This window comes from Martes martes (assembly GCF_963455335.1).
Source record: "Martes martes genome assembly, chromosome: 16".
Classification (NCBI taxonomy): Eukaryota; Metazoa; Chordata; class Mammalia; order Carnivora; family Mustelidae; genus Martes; species Martes martes.
The window spans coordinates 40,635,415-40,653,783 of NC_137904.1; the positions used below are offsets into that span (position 1 = coordinate 40,635,415).

At 47.9% G+C, this 18,369-nt stretch overlaps 1 protein-coding gene across 1 annotated transcript in view; it reads right to left on the minus strand.

Moving 5' to 3' along the window:
• Window positions 1-12,497: 12,497 nt before the first annotated feature.
• Window positions 12,498-18,369, minus strand: part of B4GALNT2 (beta-1,4-N-acetyl-galactosaminyltransferase 2 (SID blood group)) — a gene marked incomplete at both ends in the record, with an annotated part of 40,084 nt that continues 34,212 nt past the window's right edge. Inside the window, 4 exons of the mRNA XM_080826641.1 lie at window positions 12,498-12,703; window positions 13,213-13,432; window positions 15,413-15,553; window positions 16,510-16,697. Coding sequence (XP_080682767.1) covers window positions 12,498-12,703; window positions 13,213-13,432; window positions 15,413-15,553; window positions 16,510-16,697 — 755 coding nt within the window. The remainder of the gene's footprint in view (window positions 12,704-13,212; window positions 13,433-15,412; window positions 15,554-16,509; window positions 16,698-18,369) is intronic.

Below are 18,369 nucleotides of genomic sequence, written 5' to 3' on the forward strand. Positions count from 1 at the left end.
TCCATTTTGTTGCTGTATAATATTCTTTTGTATGGTCTTACAATAAATTATTTATCCATTCTACTGCTGGACATTTGAATTCTTTCCCATTTTTGGCTATCGTGTTGCCAAAACCACTCTTATACATGCCCACCTTTTTGCGGATATAGGTACAAGACTGAAATTGCTAGATTATAGGGTATGAGTATCTTCAGCTTTAATAGTTAACATCAAATTAGTTTCTCCACTTTACATTCCCGTGAGAGTTCACATTATTCTCTACTCTTAAAAGGAGTCAGCATTGTTATTCTAGTGAGTGTATAGTGGTATTTCATTGAGATTTTAATTTGCATTTTGCTATGATTAATGATGCTTTACATCTTTTCGTATGTATATCAGTTCTTTTTAAAAAGATTTTATTATTTATTTATTTATTTATTATTTGACAGAGAGAGAGAGAGAGAGAGAGAGCACATAGTAGGGAGGGGCAGAGAGAAACTCAAGCAGGAACGCCACCCCCCACTCTCTGCTGAGCACAGAGCCCTATACAAGGTCCCATCTCAAAACCCTGAGATCCTTATGGACATTGGGGAGGGTATGTGCTATGATGAGTGCTGTGAAGTACGTAAACCTGGCGATTCACAGACCTGTACCCTTGGGGCTAATAATACATTATATGTTTATTAAAAATTTTTTTTAAAATTATTTTTAAAAAGGGGGGCACCTGGGTGGCTCAGTGGGTTAAAGCTTCTGCCTTTGGCTCGGGTCATGATCCCAGGGTCCTGGAATCGAGCCCCGTGTTGGGCTCTCTGCTCAGTGGGGAGCCTGCTTCCCTTCCTCTCTCTCTGTCTGCCTCTCTGCCTACTTGTGATCTCTGTCTGTCAAATAAATAAAATCTTTTTAAAAAAATAAAAATAAAAAACAAAAAAAAAAAAACCCAAAAAACAAAACAAAAAGAAACCTGAGATCACCAACTGAGCCAAAACCAAGAGCCTGAGCCTTAATCCACTAAGCCACCAAGGTGCTCCTTAAGACTTTACTTTTAAGTAATCTCTACACCCAACTTGGGACTTGAACTCACAACCTCAAGGTCACGAGTTGCATGCTCTATCCACCGAGCCAAGCCAGGTGACCCTATGTCAGTTATTTGGGATTTCCTTTTTTTGTGCAGTGCCATTTCAAGTATTTGCTATTTTTCTAGTAGGTTGTCTTTATTCTTACTGATTTTTTTAAAATTTTAATTTTATATTCTTACTGATTATTACAAGTTTTTTGCCGGTCATGCAAATTACAAATATCTTTTCTTATTCTGAGGCTTGCCTTTTCACTTTCTTACTGGGTTTTTTGATATGAAGAACAGAGTATCATATTAATATAGTGACGCAGACTAAGCTTTTAGAACTTTTTGCGTCTTGTTTAAGAGGACCTTCCCTACCCTGAGGTCATAAAGATATTCTCTTATGTTCTCTTCCAAAAGCTTTATTGCTTTTCCCTTCCCGTTAAGGTCTATGATTCACATGGAATGTATTTCTGGCTTTAGTGTAAGTTGGGAGGAATTTGATATCATACTTTTCCATTTGGACACCCAATTCTCCCAGAATAATTTTTTGGAAAAGTAGACTCTGTCCCCTCCTGCTCTGCTGTGCTACTTTGTCCTGAATCATTTGTCCAAATACGTGTGGGGCTGTATCCGGCCCACCTCCTTATGACCCGTTGGCATGTTTGTCTCTCCTGCACCAGGACCACACTATTTTAATTCCTATAGTTTATAGTTGATAATAACCTTTAATGTCTGGTAGAGCAAGCCCTCCCACCTCTCATGCCTACGTATTTTCGAGGCTGGGATCTTTCATACACACAAATCCATTCAAACGTATTTACAGTGTATGGGGGCGGCAGGGGTGGGGAGGAAGGGTGCTCAGGGGAAAGCAGAGCGAGGATCCTGTTTCCATAGCACCCTCCCAAGGGGCGGGCACGTAGAGCCACAGTGCCAATCACCCTGTGGGGAGATCACAAATGCGTCAATGGGCTCCCTCGTCACTCATCCCAGGGGGCCAGACAGCTCTCAAAAAACCCAGATACAACTCAAAAGAAGACAACACTCCAGGCGTGCCTCTTCCCCTCCATCCCAGAGACACACCCTTGCCTGCAAATCAGGCGCGGCTGGCCAGCACCTAAAACAGCAGTCCTGGACAGATTCTCCAGGAGCCGTGCTCAGCCCTGTGGTGAACCCCATAGAGATTCCTAGCCTCTAAAGGATCAACACCCCATCCACGGGGTGAGAAACCGCGTGCGGAGATCCCCTGACCGGCTGGCACGGCCTTAAGAACACACATGGACAACCTCACTGCCTACTGCCTGAATCAGACCCACTCACCATCTGACCGCCTAGACTCACAGGCGGACTGGCCCCCAAACACACTCTCCTCTCCCCAAACACACTGCCCTCTCCCCAGCCTCCTACTGTTTCCCGCGCCCCTTGGCTCCGCCCAGCATTTCGTTCCCGGTTGATAAAGGAATAATTGATCGCACTCGGCGCATCAGCCAATAGGAAGAAGGGACTCCCAGCAGCAGGAGGGAGGTGTCGGAGTCCCTAAGGCCGCAGTCCTGAGCAGGCTCACCGGGGTTGCTCGGCTTCCTCCGCCCTCCTTTTCAAGGTAAAGTCACTCTCGGTCTCCACCAACACTTTTCCGCCCTGACTCTCACGCATGCGCACTGCGACTCTCAGGCCGGACCTAAACGAGAGAGGAGGAGGGACCCTAAACCGCGATCCCTTAGGTCACGGGGGTAACGGCACAGCCCGAAGCGGCCGCCGCCGCCAGCAGTCCTCAAAACAGTAATTCTAGAACCAAAAGGTCTGAAGAGGTCCCACCGAGATTTGAACTCGGATCGCTGGATTCAAAGTCCAGAGTGCTAACCATTACACCATGGGACCCGCTGGCGACTTGAGGCGACCGGGAGCCTTCTCAAGAGCCTTCTCAAGAGCCTTCCCAGAGCGGCGGCGGCGGCGGCGGCGGCGGCGGCGGCGGCGGCGGCGGCGGCGGCCCGGTTCCCCCGGCCCGGACTGGGCGCTCTGGGCCCGAGGCCGCTCGGGCGGGCGGAAACAACAAGGGCTGCCGCGGCACCATGTGGCCAGTGCCGGGGTGTTACCTCCTGTCGCCGCTCTTCCTGCTCTTCTCCCTGGGTCCTGACTTGCGCCCGGAGAAGCCGGGAGGGCGGCGGGCTGGGGGCGGAGACGGCGTGCTGGGGGCGGAGACGGCCGGCGGCGGCCCCTGCCGGGAGCGGCAGGCGAGGCGCACGCAGCCGGGCTCCGGACTCGTTTATTTATTTATTTCCACGAAACGCTCTCCGCGTGGCCCTTGTGGCCAAGCGGGGAGGGAAGTGGGTTGGCACGTGCCGGGACGGTGGTTCAAAGCCCGGGTTCCTTTAGTGGGAGCGATCGGGTCGCGGACTTGAAACCAAGGCTTTCTGCGGATACCCAGAACATTCTGTAGAGGGACCCTTAGTAGACCAAGGCGGGTGGTACCTTTCAACCTGTAGCTCTTGATGAGTGTGAGGCTCATCAGACCCTTTTGGGGTTCTCCAGGTTAACTTCCTAATTACCTTTTATAAGATTTGATTCAGCAGTTTCACTTTTGTAACTTTATCCTAAAGGACAACGAGGACCAGTGCCAAGTGTTAAGGATGTTCTCAGCGGTGATGAATATAAAGAATATGAATACAATATATATTATAATATAATAATATATAATATATAATATGTAATATATTATATTATATATTATAGTATATATATTGTATTCATATTCTTTATATTCATCACCGCTGAGAACATCCTTAACACTTGGCACTGGTCCTCGTTGTCCTTTAGGATAAATATATATATATATATATATCCATATATATAGTATGAATATAATAAATATAAATAAATATAAATATAGTATATATAAATACATATAATATAAATATAATAAATATAAATATATAAATATAAAGAAGAGAATATAAAAGCGAAAATCGATTTGGTAAATATTGACAATATCTATACGATTAATACTGTGCAGGAATTTAGGGGACGGGTTTTATTGTATTGACATTATTTTGATGTATAGGACTACATTGATTTATTGTACTGACATGAAAAGAGCGACAGGTCTACCCAGATGGAACCAACACCAAAAATCTACTTACCAGTTAGTATACATAATAAAGTCCTACTTTTCTACAAACAGAAAAACTGCATATGTGTGTAATAGACATTTGCCATTTATTTGTCCCGTGACATCTGACTGGCTGCCCTTCTTGAGGGATCCAACATGGTGTGAGTCTGGGAGACAGCAGAGTGACTGTGTGTCCCTTAGCCTGGCCAGCTGGACTTAGAATCCAAAGCGACTGATGCCCAGAAACGGGGACATTTTAGAACTTGTTCTGCTCCTGCTGGTAGCTGTGACCCCAGTTTCTTGGGACAGTGACAGCAGCCATGCCATCTCCACTGGCAGCAGAAGCTGGGTCCTAATCAAACTGCCCTGGATCCTGACGGCTGGGTTCCTGGTTGCTTAGGTCCCCCTCATTCTTGTCCATTTTTTTGAGTCGCTTTTATCCGACTTTCTTCCAAGAAGTACTGTTCCTGCTTAAATCACCCAGAATCTGTCTTTTCTTCTGTCAAAAACCTGCTTGGTTGGGGGGGGATGCCTGGGTGGCTCAGAGGGTTGGGCCTCTGCCTTCCGCTCAGATTCATGATTCATGATCCCAGAGTCCTGGGATCAAGCCCCGCCTGGGATCGAGCCCCGCATTGGGCTCTCTGCTCAGCAGGGAGCCTGCTTCCTCATCTCTCTGCCTACTTCTCTGCCTGCTGAGAACCTGCTCCCACCCCCTCTCTGCCTGCCTCTCTGCCTACTTGTGATCTCTGTCAAATAAATAAATAAAATCTTAAGAAAAAAAAAAAACCTGCTTGGGGGTGCCTGGGTGGCTCAGTGGGTTCAAGCCTCAGCCTTCAGCTCAGGTCATGATCTCAGGGTCCTGGGATCAAGCCCTGAATCCCTCTCTCTGCTCAGTGGGGAGCCTGCTTCGCTCTCTCTCTCTCTCTCTGCCTACTTGTGATCTCTGTCAAACAAATAAATAAAATCTTAAAAAAAAAAAAAAAAAAAACCTTGCTTAGCTCAAATCCAAAAAGTTCTGCTGTGGATAGATATCCCCGGGAAATACATTTATGAGGCCCCTTTCTTACAGTTTATGATTTACTGTATTGCTTGAAAAAATATTTGATAACTCTTGTATATTGTCAGAAGAAACATTAAAGCTTTTCCATTTCGAGGAGTGAACCAAACTCCCATTGCGTTCCCACGGTGAGATAAGGGTGTCTCTTCATTAGGCTGGAGTAACAACACCGAATTGATTTGATATCAAATGGCTTTAGTCTCTCGTTTCCCATCTATTTCCTTCTTACAAGTGCTCTGTACCCGTGAAGGTATATTGAAATTAATTTTTCAGAAGCTACGTAGGAATCCTAAAGAATTGTGATTATGCCCTTTGAAAGTGTATAGGAGATAGTTCCTTCTGTCCAGTAGGAAGACTTCTCCCTCCTCCCACTCCCTAGGTCTTCCTTTCCAGTTCCCTCCATCTTCTCAGCTTGAAACATCTTACCAGCCCAAATGAGACCCTTCACTGAAATCCCCACTCGCGAATTCCTCAAGTTATGCAGAAGGATCCTCTCCCTGACAGCTTTTGCATTACCTGCTGGAGTTATAGGTATTTGTGTTCTGTGGCTCAGTCTCTCCCCTCGTCCCTCCCCGTGTCCCCTTTGGTTGGACTGTGAATTGCTCTGGGGTCAAGACCCAAGGCTGGCTGATTTATAAATGTGGCTAGTGCCATACCAGAACTCAGGAGGGAGAAAGAACATTCTTTTTTTTTTTTTTTTAAGATTTTATTTATTTATTTGACAGAGAGAAACACAGCGAGAGAAGGAATACAAGCTGGGGGAGTGGGAGAGGGAGAAGCAGGCTTCCCACTGAGCAGGGAGCCTGATGTGGGGCTCCATCCCAGGATGCTGGGATCACGACCTGGGCTGAAGGCAGACGCCCAACACCTGAGCCATCCAGGTGCCCCAAGAACATTCTTTTTAACATCACATTGGTTATTTTTGAGACAACAGAGAAAACAGAGACAATATGTAATCCCCCTGCCTGCCCATCACTCATTTCTTTTAACATAAATCCGTAATGCATGACACCCCAGAGATGGCATCCCATGAAGGCTCTGAGCACAGACCCTCAGCCTCCACAAGGGGGCTCCTCACGCGTGGGGAAGTCTGGGCTCTGGGGGAGGCAGGGTTAGCCTGGCTTCAGCAGTGCCACCCGGGATTGAGGGCTGAACAAAGGCAGAGGGTGGCCCAGAAAGGTTAATGAGGTCAGAGGTTAAGAAAAGACAGCTCAAGGGGCGCCTGGGTGGCTCAGTGGGTTAAAGGCTCTACCGTTGGCTCAGGTCATGATCCCAGAGTCCGGAATTGAACCCCACATCAGGCTCTCTGCTCAATGGGGAGCCCGCTTCCCCACCACCCGCCCCCTGCCTCTCTGCCTGCTTGTGATCTCTGTCTGTCAAATAAATAATTAAAATCTAAAAAAAAAAAAAGGAAAGACAGCTCAAGTCCGGGATTAGGGAGCTTCAAGGTATTCTCCCAAGTTTCCTGTGAGCCTGTAAATGGCTAGAGAATGGGACAATAGGTACAGTAATGCTTTGAGTGAATGCTTTGAGTGAAGTGGAAAGAATTCAGGTTCACTGTCAAATCCAAGTCAGTTTCCTTTATCCATGCTGATGCTGCTCACAGCTAGCTGCAATATAATCAACCTTGCTCTGTGTCCTTGCAACACAGGACAGACAACATGTGCCACAAATCCCCTACTTTGCCTTGGGAGCCCCTTCTATGCCAGACAAGCCATAAGTGCCACCTTGTGCCAGGTGACATGTGAGGCCCTGCGTCTCTGAGCGTCCCGCCCTGCCCCCTGCTCTGGGCTTGGCATTACAGAGGCTCTAACGGGGCAATCTGGCTGCTTACTTTCTTTGAACAAAGCAGCATCTACATGTTATCCTTTTTTTGAAGGTTTTCACTTTCTCCTCTTAAAATAATTATTTTATCTTTTCAGATTATAAAGGTGAAGCATTTATTATGGAAAATGCAGAAAATACAGCACAGCAGAAAGAATTCTAAATAATTACAATTCCAACAAACACTTTTTAAAAAAGTTTATTTTCTTTAGTATTCTCTCCACCCATTGTGGGGCTCGAACCCACGTACCTGAGATCAAGAGTTCCACGCTCTTCTGGCTGAGCCAGCCAGGCCCTCCCCAACAAGCACCTTTGACACTTGATTTTTTTTTTCCACTTTCTGTTTTAAAATCCATTTTTATGTGTCTTCATTGTAAAATTTTATGTTCTGCTTTTGTGCTTAATATAACAATGACATGTTACTTAAAAACCTTGTTTCTTAAAAAAAACAAACACCTTGTTTCTTCTTTCCTTAAAAAGTTTAAAGTATTACGTGGGTAATACATGAGCACAATACAAAATTCACAAGGTACAAAAGGAAATGCACAGACAAAACTTCTTGACTATAATTTTTTTTTAAGATTTTATTTACTTATTTGACAGACAGAGATCACAAGTAGGCAGAGAGGCAGGCAGAGAGAGAGGAGGAAGCAGGCTCACTGCTGAGAAGAGAGCCCGATGTGGGGCTTGATCCTAGGACCCTGGGGATCATACCTGAGCCAAAGCCAGAGGCTTTAAACCACTGAGCCACCCAGGCGCCCCTTGACTTTAATTTTTTAAAAGATTTTATTTATTTATTTATTTATTTGACAGAGAGAGAGAGAGAGAATGAGTGCAAGCAGGGGGAGCAGCAGAGAGAGAGGGAGAAGCAGGCTCTCCATTGAGCAGGGAGCCTGCCGTGAGACTCCATCCTAGAACCCCAGGATCATGACCTGAGCTGAGGGCAGACGTCTGAAGGACAGAGCCACCCAGGCACCCCTTGACTATAATTTTCTGCTCTCAGAGGCAATTTCTGATGCTCTCCTTCTAGAGATATTTTATCCTTACACAAATATACATGAATATGCATACTCCTTTCTTTTTCCCACCTTTTAAAAAGTAAGCCTTATGCCCAACATGGGGATTGAACTCACAACCCTGAGATCAGGAGTCTTATGCTTCACTCACTGAGCCAGCCAGGCACCCCATATTCCTTTTCTTTTAAAAAGTAGAAACACTGGGGGCACCTGGGTGGCTCAGTGGGTTAAAGCCTCTGCCTTCAGCTCAGGTCATGATCCCAGGGTCCTGGGATTGAGCCCCGCATTGGGCTCTCTGCTCAGCAGGGAGCCTGCCTCCCCCCTTCACCCCCCCCCACTTACGTGTGATCTCTGTCTGTCAAATAAATAAATAAAATCTTTAAAAAAAAAAAAAAGTAGAAACACTGTTCCGCACTTTCTTTTACTCACTTAGCACTGGATCTTGAAGATTATTCCATAATAGAACAAAAATATAATTAAATGGTATTTTATTGAGATGTCATTTACATAAAGTAAGCACAAACCATTTCCCTGATAGCTAATGATGTTGAACCTCTTTTTTACATGCTCCCTAGCCATTTGGATGTCTTCTTTTCTAAGTGCTTCTTCAAGTATTTTGCCCATTTAGAACAACTGCCCTTATCTTATTGATTTATAGGAATTCTTTGTATATCTGGGATATGCATCCTTTTGCCAAATATTTGTATTACAGATCTTTTCTTTTCCCAGTCTGTAGCTTTTCTTTCTTTCTTCTTTTAACATTATATTTATTTATTTGCCAGTGAGAACAGGAACACAAGCAGGGGGAGTGGGAGAGGGAAAGCAGGCTTCTTGCCCAGTGGGGAACCCGATGCGGGGCTCGATCCCAGGACCATGGGAACATGACCCAAGCTGAAGGCAGATGCTTTCACTTTCTTAATAGTGTCCTTTGATTCGCAGAGGGCTTTAGTTTAATTTCAACCAAATCAAATACATCCTTTTGTTTTCCTTTTATGAGTCATGCCTTCTGTGTCCTTGCATGCAGAGAGCTGGGATCCTTTGCCAAGCACACGGGATAGGAGAGGGACAGATTATTCAGTTACATAATTAAAACTTTGGTAATCTCTTGGTAAAATTTCAAGTGGGATAAGAGACATACATTTTGTATGGGAGACTTGTTTGAAGCCAGAGCAGGAAGGCTGAAGGGCATGAGGCCGGCTGGAGCATCTAGGCAAAGGATTAAGAAAAAGAAGAGCCGGGGCACTTGAGTGACCCAGAAGGTTAAGCCTCTCCCTTCGTTCAGGTCGTGATCCCAGAGCCCGTCGGGCTCCCAGCTTTGCGGAGAGCCTGCTTCTCCCTCTCCCTCTCTCTGCCACTCCCCCTGCTTGTGCCCTCTCTCTCTGTCAAATAAATAAATAAAATCTTTAAAAATAAATTGTAGGGGTGCCTGGGTGGCTCAGTGGGTTAAAGCCTCTGCCTTCGGCTCAGGTCCTGATCCCAGGGTCCTGGGATGGAGGCCTGCATCGGGCTCTCTGCTCGGTGGGGAGCCTGCTTCCTCCTCTCTCTCTCTCTGCCTGCCTCCCTGCCTGCTTGTGATCTCTGTCTGTCAAATAAATAAATAAACAATCTTTAAAAAAATAAATAAAAAATAAATAAATTTAAAGAAAAAGAAAGAAAAAGAGCTGCATTCAGATATGACTCCTCTGTGAAGGTCATTCGATATACGGTTGAGTGGAAGAGATGGGGTAGAGACAGCGACCAACTGGGAAACGGGTGATTCTGGAACTTGCTGGTATCCAGAACAGACTATGTGCCTATCAAGACTCTAGAATATCAGGAATGAGAACTGGTAGGAAAAAATCAGCGTGCTGGCACGATAGTGATTTCCTGCAGTAGTCTTTAGGATGGTCCCATAAGGAAGACACGCTTCAGGCTGAAGGTGCCCTGTTTTAAAGCAGGTGTAATACGGTTTCTTTAAGAAGCAATCCTAGCTTCCTGGAAGTCCTGTAATTTGGAGCCTTGCGGGTCCAGAAGAGCTTAATTCTCTACCCCAAGAGAAAGCACCAACGGAGACAGGAGACTTAGCAGGAGACCAGGTTAAGCAAAAGAACAGCCTATTTACATGGTGATGTTTTCATCATTTTCTGCACACAAGGAGGAAAAGCCTGGGAGCAAAGAGCTGATTATAGTCTCTTTGTCCTTCAGAGGCAGGTTTTGAACAGCCTCAAGGCAGAAGCCATTTAACTGAGTGCCAGAGGGTAAAGGAGGCACCCGAGGTGCCTCCTGGGGTTACCAGAATGGGTTTCCCAGTCTCAAAGATTGGGAAGATTTCTGAAATTGACTGGAAATGACAGAAAAACCTCTTAAAGTTTTAAGGAATTGCTAATAAGATTCATTAGCAATTCAATTCCCTTAAAAATCTTACTTATAACTTCCAGTGAGTTTTACCTCCTGCGGCCATCCCTGGGCACGTGAAGGGCACTAACAGGAAGTGGGCAGGTAAAGCTTTGACAGGTCACCCTGCCCCAGGACCGCTCAGATGGGGATATGGACGATAGTGGACAAGGGCACCCCTCCTTGAGAGAAGAACCTGGAACTGTCAGATGGGCCGAGCAAGGCACTCCCTCCTCTTGCTAGGCTTGGAATCCCTGATCTTCCTCCTGATCTCAGCACACCTGTGGTCTGCCCCACATCTTTACCCCGCCTGAGACTGTTCAACACAAGTTTAAATTTGGGACAAGTCTCTGGTACTTGTAGGTAAAAGCATTCTAAGAGATAACCTTTTCATAGTGGCTTATATATACTTTCTGTCTATGAAAAATCAAAAAGAGGGGCACCTGGGTAGCACAGTTAAGCTTCTGATTCTTGGTTTCAGTTCAGGTCCTGATCTCAGGGTCGTGAGATCGAGCCCCGCCTCCGGCTCTGCACTCAGCACGGAGTCTGCTCGAATTTCTTTGTCCATCTCCCTCTGCCCCTCTCCCACTTGTGCTGTCAAATAAATAAATAAATCCAAACAACTAACCCGGGGCGGGACCTTCCCGGGTGGAGGAGACAGCATCCAGAAGAAAGCTTATCCCGGTCCCATTTCCACTTCAGCCGCACATGTCTGGTGGCCTGCAGGTTCCTTTTTGCTGAAAGTCACAGAAGCAGTTTTCAATTTGCCTTTCCTGAGCAGTGGGTGTGGAATGAGCCGGTAGAGAGGAGACAGAGAGAGCATGCTCGAGCTCCCCCTGGAGGCCTGTACGATGATTTACACCAACTTGTCCTGGAATTTGGGGTTTGGCCGAAGTCTCAGGAAGGATGACTTCACTGTCCTTTAGTGTCACTTCCCTGTAAGGGATACTTCACTGTCCTGCAGTGTCCTGGAAGGAAACCTCTGTCGTCTGTCTGGTCCGGGCTGCTGGGTTTGTGTCTGAAATGCAAGACTGGAGGGAGGTCCGTGTGGCTCTTATCGTCTGTTTCCTGATTTCTGCTTCCAAACCACCCAAGGAGAAAACTTTTTAGTTACGCTTTTCTGTTTTGAAAACAGGCAGACACACAGAATGGTTGTATTATTCGGAACACTGTGGTTATAAGTAACAGGAGCCAACTCAAATTAGGTTAAGCAAAAAGGAAGAATTATAAGGGTATAGTGTTTCACAAAATCCCGGGGCAAGACTGTAGCCAGACCTCAGGAAAGAACCAGAAGGCTGTCAGGAGGCTCTTGTTTCAACTCCTCTTTGTGCATATGTTGCTTTTCTTTCTTTCTTTCTTTTTTTTTTTCCTGGCTGAAGGCTGGCTGTCTCAGCTCCTGTCACATGATGTAAGGGACACGTCGTCAGCTCCTGAGTGTGACGTCTGAAGTCCAGCCATCCACAGAGACTTGCTTTGCAGACCCAATTCAATTTTTTTTAAGATTTTATTTATTTATTTGACACAGAGAGACACAGCGAGAGAGGAAACACAAGCAGGGGGAGTGGGAGAGGGAGAAGCAAGCTTCCAGGTGAGCAGGGAGCCCGATACGGGCTCGATCCCAGGACCCTGGGATCATGACCTGAGCCGAAGGCAGAGGCTTTAACCCACTGAGCCACCCAGGCGCCCCTAGAGAGGATATTTCTGACTATGATATCATTTCTCCCAAATAACCCTCAAAAACCCCACAGCCATTCCTAAGGAATGACTAAGGAAGCCAACCCATACTCTACTCTTTTGCAGGAGATCCAATAGGGGATGTGCAGGTGTTCCATAAGCGGTACTGCATCATACAAATAATGATTCTTATTAGTGGGCTTCTGTCGCCCATCTCAGGGATTGGTCCATTTCTAAAGAGCCTCTGACAGGTATTTGTAGTAATAGAGCCCCACCCCCTGCCCCACCCCCTGCCCCACCCACTGGCTTGTCCTTGGCAGCCTTCGTCTCATCAGGTGTCCCACCCCCAGTTCCGCTGTCTTAGGTACCCAACCCCAGTAAGCCTAGAGCTTTTCTGATGCCCAGGCACCTTCATGAAGAGCACTGGAGATGGTTCTTGAAGTAGTGGAGTGCCAGCTTGAACTGGACCTGTTCCTTGGTGTTGGTCCGGAATGCGCTGTAGGTCTTCTCCAGTGCGGCCAGCTCCGGGTCGGTCACCGGAGACGGGGCCTGGTGACCTATGATCACTTCTGGACATGACCCCACGAGCAAGCTCCCGAGCCCGTCGATAAAGAACTCTGCCAAGAGAGGGAGAGCGTAAGCTTCAGCCAGAGACGCCTGGGCCATATTCCAGGTCTGGGGGGAGAGGCAGGTGGGGAAGGGTGCGGTGTGTACCCAGGGGGAAGTTGAGCGTCAGGCAAAGCCCCCTGCCCAGGATGATGAGTGGGAAGGAAATAAGTAAGCACATTTCTCCGAGGTGTGGCCAGAGAGGCAGAGAGACCCAGATGAGCTCTCCCGCTGGACAGAACAGCAAACTCCAGAACTAAGGGAATCAGAGGGGGGAGAGGGAGGGGACAGAGCTGCAGGGGAAAGGTGTCTCACATGGAAGCAGCAGATGGGAGATAAGAAATCACAGTGAGAGGGAGGAGGGAGGCAAGAGAGACCCTGAGCTCCTTCGTTGGGGGAAAGGGAGAGGAGCCCACTGTTGCCGGCAACGACCATGATCAGTGACTCGCGGCTCTTGGAAAGGACAAACTCCTGAGGTTAGTCCACGGGCCAGCACCGTCCCCACTCAGCTTGTCCCCACCTGAGTGAGCCACCCGCTGTAGGCGGGGGTCGAAGCCAACTCTCTGGAGTCGCTCCGTGTGGGCCAGGAAGAAGTTGACAACGCCACTGGTCACCACGCAGCGGGGGAAGCCATCCAGGGTTCTGAAAGAGCCTTGCCTCCGGTGAAGACAGTCCCCGTTCTGACTCTTCTCCAGCAACAGCTTAAACTGGAATGCATTTCCAAGTACACTGCCACCTACCTAACCGGTGGGCAGAGAAACGCATGTTAGAGAACATAGACTTGATAGCCACGTTGCCTCTGCCAGGAAGCCTTCCTGGACTGAACCTGAGTTACAACAAGAATCACACCTGTTCTGTATCTACCCTCCATACTAGTCCTTGGATACTCTCTTGTTGCTGTTGCGGCCACCGTCTTCCAAACACCACGGCTGGGTCCCTTTGACCTTTTCATCCTGCTCACCGCAGAAAATCTCCTTGGTACAAGCAGAAAGGGCCAAGTCCAAAGGGCACACGACTCAGCTCCACTCACCCGAGAGCAAGTTCACTCTTTCCAGAAGGTAGGTCACTCCCTTTCACAAGGAGGAGCAGCATTTGCGTGCAGACAAGCAGCAGCCTGCGTGCACACGGGTCCTTTTGTGGAGTCCCCACGGCCGGGCTTCTTGCAACAAGCCGTGTGCCGTGTGTCTCAAGCTGCCTTCCTCCCGCTCCTCTGCTCCTGGCTCTCCTCCCTGAGCTGTCTGTCCACGCACTCACGGAAGATCTGTGCATTTCTACGTGTGAGCCCCAGCACAACAAGATGAGTCCTGAACCCTCATAATCCTCTAGGGTGGCTCTTAGTCCCCCCGTCACTAGTTCCTTCCTTCTTTCTTTAGCAAAGAGACCCTCCGAGTTGTTAAGTGGACTAAATGAAGAGAGCCAGCTACACCGGTAAAGACGGACTCTTCCCCACTTCCCATGTGTCTAAGTCCTGGCTGAAGGGATGTGAGTTAGAAGGGATGTCTGCAACTTCTCGCACATTCTGCAAAGACTAATGCTTGTCCTTCATGTTCTCTCCCCCTTTCTTCTGGCCACTCAGCCGAGGACCATGAGGACGGCGTAGCACCGAGGGAAGGAGGCTGGTCCAGGAGGACCCTGGAAGCAAAGTCAAGGGCCAGCTTGGATTTTCACACGACGGGAGTTCTGCTTTCTACCCCACTGATGTACTGTGATCTGCTCTCTGGAAGAGTAGCCAGGAGATACCCTGGTTTTTTCTTGTTGTTTGTTTTTTTAAGGTTTTATTTATTTGACAGAGACAGTGAGAAAGGGAACACAAGCAGGGGGAGTGGGAGAGGGAAAAGCGGGCTTCCCGCTGAGCAGGGAGCCCAATGTGGGGTTCAATGCGGGGTTCCATTCCAGGACCCTGGGATCATGACCTGAGCCAAAGGCAGACTCTTAACGACTGAGCCACCCAGGCACTCCTAGCCAGGAGATATCTTAGTCAATACAGATGCCTTGGGGACTGTCCTCCTGGAAGAGAGAATTGTGATCTCAATGCCACTGATTTTCTTATCTATTTCCTGTTTTTCTTTTCTTTTTTTAAAAAACAGCTTTTATTGAGCTTTCTTTGACATATTACAATTGTACATATATTTTTAATCCTACATATTTAAGGTGTAGGGCTTGATGTTTTGATATGTGTAGACATTGTGAAACCACCGCAATCAAGCTAATTACCATATCCATCACCTGCATTGTAACCATTGTGCCCGTGGCCAGAAGACTGAAGTTCTGTTCTCTTCACAGATTTCAAGAATACAATACACTATTATTAACTGTAGCTGCCTTTTTCTTTTCTATGTAGCAAATGACTTTTGATGTTCTCATTCTTTTCTTTCTTCTTTTTTAAATGTCATGGGGGCTCTGTGTGCTTTTTAGAACTTTGTGCCATTTGCACTTTTTTTTTTTTTACATCAACACACCATTTTAAAGACAGAACGAGGGTTAATGTGGTGGGGGGGATGTAATTTGCCCGAAGAAAAGAAAATTTGGAGGCAGAAGCCGAAACCACACAGCTCCTGATTCCCACGGAGCTGTGCCAGTTTATTCCTCTCCTGCCCCAGCCCCTCCCCTGACCCTCCCCCTCCTGCCCTCTTCCCTCCCCTCTCCCCCTCCCTTCCCCTTCCCTCTCCTGGCCAGCTCTACAGGTTGCAACTGGGGTGAAACTGGCCACTCTCCCTTACCACGTCCAATTCTGTTTTCTCGAGGACATCCACCAGCACCTCAATCTTGGTGTAGTTGTTGAAGAGGAAATCGTCGTCCACCCAGAGAACGTATTTGGTGGTGACCTGAGAGATGGCCAGGTTCCTACCAGCAAACCAACCCTGCGGGTGTAATGAGGTCAGATTAGCAGTTGCCATCCCCGGCCACATTTTAGAATCACCTGGGAGCTTTCTAGGGGGGCGCCTGGGTGGCTCAGTGGGTTAAGCCTCTGCCTTCAGCTCAGGTCATGATCTCAGGGTCCTGGGATCGAGCCCTGCATCGGGCTCTCTGCTCATCGGGGAGCCTGCTTCCTCCTCTCTTCTATGCCTGCTTCTCTGCCTACTTGTGAACTAACTCACTCTCTCTCTCTCTCTGTCAAATAAATAAAATCTTTAAAGAATAAAATAAAATAAATTCCCACCACCAGGCTGCACCCCAAACAGCAGTTGAAAACCACTGGGTTCAAGGGAGCTCGTGTCTCAGAGACACGGGAGGAAGGACAGTGACTCCCTGAATCAAAGGCAGAGGCAGGGAAAGGCTAGGAAGTTCTCCCTTAGTCCTAGGACCAGTGGGAAGGATTGAAGTCCTTTTTCACCCGAGTCTCTGTGGCTCTCCTTCCATTTCCCCTGATGGTGCCTGGAAGGCGATGGAGGGTGGGGAGCTACGGTTTGTATAATGTCCATTTCCTTGTGTGTCCTGGAGGGAAGAGGGTGTGTGTGCAGGGGAGAGAGAGAGCGCGCGCCCGCAAGCCTCTAGCCTGGGTGGAATCCTAGGGATCAGTTTCTCTGCATGTCAGGAATCCCAAAATGCCAGACACCTCAAGTCACGTAGAAGGACCTCAATTAATGTCCGTACCAAAGACAGATTAACCACTTAATTCATGCAGAAACGTGAGGGTAGTCCGATTTCCCTGTGAATTTGGAGTCAGCGAAGGGATGCAGAGGAAAGTCCCATCCCCTCTGCTCCCGCATCATGCCATTCTGGGAAAGTCACTCAAGCATCCCCATCTGGGGTGGAACCTGACTCCAGGGCCCTCTTTCCCGGCACCCAGACACCTCCCCATGTGGGCGGGATGTACCTTCCCAAAGGGCATGGGGTAATACTCCACATGGTTGTCATTAATCTTCAGGGGCTCTTTGCTGTCATCGGCCACGATCACTGTCAAGTCTGGGTAGTACTCACGAAGGCTCTGGAGCATGGTCATGAGCTTGTGGGGACGGAGGAAGGTTTTGGTGGCAACGGTCACCAGGTCTCTGAGCTTCCTCTCTGGACGAGAAAGGGTGGGGTGTCAGAGCTCTGCCTTTTGGGAAGCCTCACTGACTTGACTTGAGCTGTTCTGGTGATTTCTTTATGCCACGCCCTTGTGCCTCTCGTACACAGCACTTAGGAAGAGTTTGTTAGTCAGAACAGAAAATAAATATATTTAAAACACCGCCAGCTTGTTGAAATTGTATGTGTCTTCTAGAATTTCTTTCCCTGGTTCTGTTGACTTGACTATGCCATCTCCTCCCATCAGTGTGAATGCTCTGTCTTACGGAAACTATTTGGATCCTGCTGTGTGTTAATACCAGGAGTCGAGATGCACAGAGCTCTGCCCATCAAGGGGTTCAAGATCAGGGTCGGGGCAGGGGAGAAAAGATCTAAAGGACTTGAGACCTGCACCGCCCCCACTCCCGGCATCAGCTGCACTCCTAGAGAGAAGCACACTTGGTCTCCCTGCTCAGGAAGTCATCAGTGGAAGTAGGTCTACTTGGAGAGTGGAAGGTCTGGACCAGAGAGTCCAGCTCAAGGCATGTGATCAATATAAAAATTTGGAAAAGGAACAGCTTTTCTGCAGAAAAGGCTTCATATGAATCAGCTGGAGCTGTGGTGTGTTTTTGGGGTTTAGTCACCAAACGTGGAGGCACACGCGCTGACCAAGGCTGTGGGATGTCTGGGTGGGGTGGGCTCTGCTGGAGTTCATGCCGGCTGAAAGCCACAACCCTACCAGTGGCTTGTGGGCGAGTGCTCCAGAACCCCACCGCAGAGCTCCTTCTCAGAATGACAGAGGTCAGAAGTCCTTCCAGAATCCTCTTTTTAATACCTGTTGTACCATTACACCAGCTCCCCCGGGGGGCTGAGGGCATGAGGGAAAAATGACTGGTGGGAAGAGTCAAGTAAATTGTGTTCAAGGGCATGCCAAGTGAATTGTGTCCTCCCTTTTCTTGGGCCACCTGCCAAGTTGGGTTCTTTTTTACAGTAAAGAGAGAACCAGGAGCGTGAATTACTAGAGGATGTGGTCAAGACTGGGGGGCTCCTGGCTAAGTTGGTGGTGTAGCTTTCTGCTTGAGAGTCCTTATTTTCTCCAAATATACAGCAATGATAAAAAAACAAAGATAGAACACACACAAATACACATTACTTCCAAGGAACAAAAATAAAAATCAGTGAGCAGAGCTGGGACATCCTGCATTCTGGGATCAGAAGTAACAGAGGAGGCTGATTCTGAAGGGTAGGGGAATTAAGATATCTCACAGGATGCGTGGGTCCAGAGCCAGGCTTTTTGCTAGAAGTCATGGACTAGAGCTAGGTGGCACACCCTCCACCCCTCACCACTACCTGCCAGGCAAGGAACCCCAGAACAGCCATCACCCCTGCACGCACCTCCAGGTACAAACAGAAATGACACTACCTCACAGCCACGACCTGTGCCAAGCCATCCTCAGGCCCAGCAACGGGCTCCTTCATAACTCCGATATCACCGTGAGACAGGAACCCTGAGCCTCCAGTATAAGAAAGTAGACCAGAAGGCTGGGGAGACAGGGATCAGATCCAAGGCTAAAGCTGTGAGATGGGAAGGAGCCAGGAGAGAGAAGGGGGAGAGGAGAAAACAAACAAGCACAACCTCCTACTCACGATGAGCTCACCCACAAAAATTACAGAGCACTTAAAGGAAATT